Here is a 6013-nt window from a genome sequence, read left to right as displayed (position 1 = left end):
ACCAAGATTGAACTATTTGGCCTGAACGCCAAGCTTCACACGTGGAGGAAACCTGGCACCATCCCTAAGATGGAGCATGGTGGTAGCAGCATCATGCTGTGGGGATGTTTTTCAGCGGCAGGGACTGGGAAGCTAGTCAGGATCGAGGCAAAGATGACTGGAGCAAAGTACAAAGAGATCCTTGATGAAAACCTGCTCCAGAGCGCTCAAGACCTCAGACTAGGGCAAAGGTTCACCTTCAATCAGGACAACAATCCTAAGCACACAGCCAAGACAATGCAGGAGTGGCTTCGGGACAAGTCTCTGAATGTCCTTGAGTGGCCCAGCCAGAAACAGACTTGAACCTGATCGAACATCTCTGGAGAGACCTGAAAATAGCTGTGCAGTGAAGCTTCCCATCAAACCTGACAGAGCCTGAGAGGATCTGCAGAGAAGAATGGGAGAAACTCCCCAAATACTGGTATGCTAAGCTTATAGTGTCATACCCAAAAAGACTCAAGGCTGTAATCGCGGCCAAAGGTGCTTCAACAAAGTATTGAGTAAAGGGTCTGAAAACGTATGTAAATGTGATATTTCAGTTGACATTTTGAATACATTTGCTAAAAACCAGTCTTTGCTTTGTCATTATGGGGTATTGTGTGTAGATTGATGAGGGAAAACAACAATTTAATCAATTTTAGAATAAGACTGTAACGTTACAAAATGTGGAAAAAGTCAAGGGGTCTAAATACTTTCCGAATGCACTGTATATAGAGACACACTTCCCATTTCTTTTCTACTGAAGTATATATACTGCTGTACATATCATCTATAGTATATATTTTCAGTTTATATACGCATAGATTGCGTTTGGATGACTGATACAGTGCTTTTTGGGTTGTTAATTGGATTCATTTTGACATTTCTTGATTTCTTGTTTTTAGTTGTTTATTATTTATGTACTTGTTTGACATTTTACTGCACTGTTAGGAGCTAGTGACACAAGCAGTTCACTGCACCTGCTATAACATCTGCTAAACTGTGTACATGACCAATAAAGTTTGACTTGATAATACACATACCATTTCAGATATTAGTTTGATTATAACAGAACAGTAACAAAACAGTATTTTTCTTTGTCATGAGATATTAGATAACGTTCCCTTCCATGCTGCAGTGTTCGATCTAATGTGTTCTGGGAAATGTATTTTTAAACATATTTTTAAACATATTTTTAAGGGAATTGTCAACATGATCTTAGAATATTTCCAGACAAGTGTATTTAAAATTGTTTTACAAGAATGAGTTTTAAAAATGAAATATTTCAACCTTATGCTACATGTTATTGGTAACCATACATTATGTCAAAATAAACATTTCTATGGTGATAAAGGAGCCATTTGAATTTAATTGAATCTTTAATTGAATCTAATTAAATTAATTTATATTTCCTTTAATTCAATTCAAATTCTGCTTCATGTGGGGTGTGGCCAATTCAAATTAAATTCAAATTCAAGATTCTAATTGAAATTAGAGCCATTTGTAACACAATTCCGATTTGATCCCAACCCTGGTATGTACACTCTTAGAAAAAAGGGTTCCAAAAGGGTTCTTCGGCTGTCCTATGTAGATAGCACCTTTTCTTCTAAGTGTACAGTGTATGTTAAACTACTGTGACCATTTCCCCTTGAATTATAAATAACCTAAAGTGCTCAAGAACTCAAATCTCCGGTGATTGAACCCCTTAGAATCAATCCCCTTATGTGAATATGTGATTCAAGCATCTGTGCATTTCTCCTCCTTTGCTTCAAACACTTGCACAATGTTACACTGTCCTTTATTTTGAAAAAGGAAAAAAAGAGCAAAACCTCGAGGGAATCCAGCCCAGACTGGCTGGCTCATATCCGAGGGTGTTAACAGGTAAAGGTCATTTCTGTGTGGAGCAGACAGACACCTGAGTTCACCTGGGGTTCAGAGAGAGGTCAGGGAACCTGTGCTGTTTTGACACGTTATCTCCCTGTAGAGGGCTTCGTTAGCACAGGAATTAACACCCCACTTGTATTTATTTTTCAGGTCTCACAGCTACTTCAGATGCTCAGGAGAGTATCAAGAGCTCATGTACAGTGGGTTTTAAAGGTATTGGATATGCACATATTGTTAAAAGTGTTAACTTTTGCATAGAAAAAAAAAAGGACAATTGTAAATTGTGATTCTTACAAGTATTACACTTTTTAGGATAAAAACGAAACTAATTTGACTGAAAAGTCGTTATATGTTGATACATACTGTTGAATATGGTAAGTGAAACCTTCTATAGGTGCAAGTAGCGTGGTCACATGAATGGCAAGAATCTGGGGTACAATACAAACAGTTTAATTGTGTAATTAACAATAAAGAACCACTCCTAGTTAGACAATTTCTGCATAAAGAAACCGAGAAACACTTATAAAACAGTCAGTTGTAACAAAATAACTGATGTTCTCATTGAAATAAACTCATAAAAAAGAAAAAAAATGTATACAGGATATTTATACAGGAATAGCTTGAATTGGATTGTTAACCAAAGGAAGACACATTGCAGACATCGATATTCACACAGATTGCATATGTTTTTCTCTCTAAGGTGTTCTATAGGTTAGTAATTTACCTATGCTTATTTGCATGATAGTAAAAATTGCATACAACATTAATTGTGAAGCTTGTAGCATGAGTTGCTTGACATACAGCACTTTTATAGGCAACCTTTAAAGCACATTTTCCATTTAAAACGTTAAGACACTTTTTGTTTTTACTGCCCATCAAAATTACATTTATAAATAGAAAAGGATCAGTGAAATAAAAAAAGCGCTATGTAACAAACTTTCCAAAAAAAGTAATTACATCAGAAACACTGCATGAACTGCAAATAAATAATGTAGAAGACAACAAAAAACAGAGTTTGTGAATCACATTTTTAAACTGTGTGGCTGATTCAAAAAGTTACAGTGACAAAGGTTTTGCAAAATAATCTAATCGGCAGTGCCATATAGTACAAGGCATTTATTGGCATAGTTTCTTTAAGACTGTATTTTTTTTTTACAGTTAATATAATGTCTATATATATATTTATATTTCTTCCTAACAAATAATATGTAACGATTGAGCTATTCTCGGCGACGCACTTGGGGTGCGTTTCGGGTTCCAGAGTTTGAGTGATTCGTAATCACGGTCATGTTTTTCGCTTTTTCAAAGAATAACTAATTTGCCAGCAGGCTTCCAGACTTAGTACCTCATCATTAAGGCCCTGTCATCCACATGTTCCTCGATTTCATATGCATTTGAAAAAATCCAGTTAACACCACATACGTAAACACCTATCAAAGTCCTATCAAACTCCATGGGGGCTTTTTATTATAATATCAGTAGCTCAAAAAGAAAGGAAATCAGTGTAAAACAACAGACATTAAGTGCAGTCAGCAAATATCCACGGCAACATACTTCAAATCATTTTTTTGTGCAGGTTATTTAAATGATGCATCAGTCTTTACAGTGAATAATACAAGTTTTACAAAATCAGAAAAAGCAATACTTATTCGTATTACTGTAGTCTGTGGAAATGGAGGGGTTTCCAGTGTGAGAATGCTAGCATTGCGTAGCCTTTCAGTCTGCATTGATATATAAACGCTAATAGTACGCATAGAGTCCAGACTCTGCATTGATAAAAACACTACTCTTTTCTCTCGCAGCGGCCGCACTGCGCTAGCCAGACCATTACCCTTTAGCATTGCATTCAGTCTCTGTGTGTATAGCAACACTACTCTTTTAGCACAGTGTTCAGACTGGGCTGCTCTCTTTACTCCTTGGCCTCGTGGTCAGATTCTGAGAGGGCCTCGGCGCGGGCCAGGTGCTCCTCGATCTTGATGGAGAAGATGGTGCTGTTGGTCTGTGTGCTCTCTTCCAGCTCCTTCAGCAGCTCGGCGCTGCCCTCCCTGAATTCCGACAGTTCCTCATCGAAGGCCGGGCTGCTGCTACTGCTGTTGCTGGGTTCCTTGGGCGGCTTGGCCGGGTGGTTGACGTAGAAGCGCTGGTTCTGGAAGAACTTGATGATGGTGAGCTTGGGTAGGTCCAGCTGGGCCGATAGGGTGTGGATGGCCTCCTCGTCTGGGTACATCCCCACGTCCTGGATGAAGCTCTGCAGAATGCCTAGGGCCTCTTGGGAGATCTTGCCCCCGCCGGAGCGGGCCTTGGTGCCCCCGCCGCCGCGGCCCTCGTCCTCTGTCTCTGCCGGGGAAGCGGTGGAGGGCTGGCGAGGGGGCAGCCGGGGGCCCATGGGTGGTTGCTGCTGCTGCTGTTGCATGGGCTGCTGGGACAGTGGAGGCTGGGAGGGGTGCTGGAGGGACATGGGGGGCTGGTGCTGTTGCTGTGGCTGGGGCGGTTGATGGGTCTGAGACTGTGGTGGGAAAAGGGGGGGGGACAAAAGACAGGATGTTATCAGTGAACACTTATTGGCGACTTAATAACGCCTTTCATTCAAATCAATTGAGTTGTGTAGAAAAATGGGCCCACTGTGCACAGAACAGGCGCTCCGCTGGAGGAATTTCCATGTAATATCTTATTGAATGTAATCAGTCCTTGAGATTTTTTTTCATGTGGAAATTGTGTCTTTCATTGTGGGGTAGAGGCACCAGTACACACACACACACACACACACACACACACACACACACACACACACACACACACACACACACACACACACACACACACACACACACACACACACACACACACACACACACACACACACACACACACACACGACACACAGACACACAAACACGTACAAAGACACTGAGACGCCGAGAATTCACACGGAAACTGTCCATTCTGGTTGGTACTGTCGAGCTTATCAGACCCCATTCAAATTATATTGCCAGACCACGATAAACAAAATCAATGTGTGTACAATTCAAAACGCGATCGCCGCCGATTGCCATGGGTGTGAGAACGCTAACGATGGCTTTGCTTTGCCGTCAGTATCCCGCTAGTGTAAACACATGACACATTACTCCTAAAATGTCTCATTGTTTGCGTGGAGAGAGGGTTGAGTGGGCAACTCGTGCTCTCTATTGAACACACAACAGTTTTTTTCCCCCTGAGTCAGACCCACTCCAATTGGAGTTTGGTAATGAAGTTTAGAAAACACAGCACTTTACAGATAGCTTACCGGCCAGCTGCACATATTCACTCAAAGATCCAATTTTACACTACAACACACACATATAGCGAGCTTTAATAAGGGAAGCTTCTCTCCACGTCTGTGAATCACTGTTTTGCAACAGGTCTCTCTTGAGAACAAGCTTTTTAATAAATAGACTGGCCTGAGTTGACAGAGGTTCAACGCCAACACCAATAAGCACTATGAATTGCAAGTGTCAGTAGTTCCTCTATGCATTACAGTACTGAGACATTTTACTGGAAGCCAAATCATTTCTATTTCATTAGTGGTTAACTTTTCTGTGAAGTATCCCAAATTGGTCATTTCTTTTCACTTTTTTAATCTGATATTAGGCTCAATGAGAAAAATCTGATTATGGTATTTCTACACTGGTGCTTTTATATGGGACTGGCCATACATTTCTGGCTAACAAAATAACTGATCAGCCATTCAGCTGCCACTATGTTTAATAGAAGTATTTATGTTTATAATTCACCATTTTTAAAGTTTAAAGTGAGTCTCAGGTTTTTGTGTTTATTTGCAAGCTGCCTTTTAAAAAGAAAACTTAGATAAGTTAAAAGTAAGAGTACATTTTCAAAGTATTTCATTAAAAACACAAACTTTGACTATTACTATGTTTGTGATTAATAGAGATCATTTGTAGAAATGTCCCCTTACTGCTGGTTATTACGAACACCAGATAATTACAATGTAAAACTAAGGGATAATATTGGTTTCTTATTTGAAATCACAACATAAATGAAAGAATACAAATTCTCTCTCTCACCTGTAGTGGGTCTGTGTGGGACATATACATCAGAGTTGGGTTCTGTGGGT

General features: G+C 39.9%; 1 protein-coding gene across 12 annotated transcripts in view; it reads right to left on the bottom strand.

The window, feature by feature from the left end:
* Positions 1-2336: 2336 nt before the first annotated feature.
* The window catches only part of satb1b (SATB homeobox 1b), a 53927-nt gene continuing 50250 nt past the window's right edge, over positions 2337-6013 (bottom strand). For 10 of the 12 annotated variants that reach the window (XM_014200718.2, XM_014200723.2, XM_014200724.2 and 7 more), the window contains 2 exons: positions 5964-6005; positions 2337-4408 (listed from right to left, as the gene is read on the bottom strand). In XM_014200718.2, coding sequence (XP_014056193.1) covers positions 3812-4408; positions 5964-6005 — 639 coding nt within the window. In that variant the 3' untranslated portion in view covers positions 2337-3811. The remainder of the gene's footprint in view (positions 4409-5963; positions 6006-6013) is intronic. The other 2 variants (XM_014200725.2, XM_014200728.2) reach the window with 1 other exon arrangement.

This window comes from Salmo salar, chromosome ssa05 (assembly GCF_905237065.1).
Source record: "Salmo salar chromosome ssa05, Ssal_v3.1, whole genome shotgun sequence".
NCBI lineage: Eukaryota > Metazoa > Chordata > Actinopteri > Salmoniformes > Salmonidae > Salmo > Salmo salar.
The sequence above is the reverse complement of the archived record's forward strand: the minus strand, read 5'-3'. Positions and strand labels throughout refer to the sequence as shown.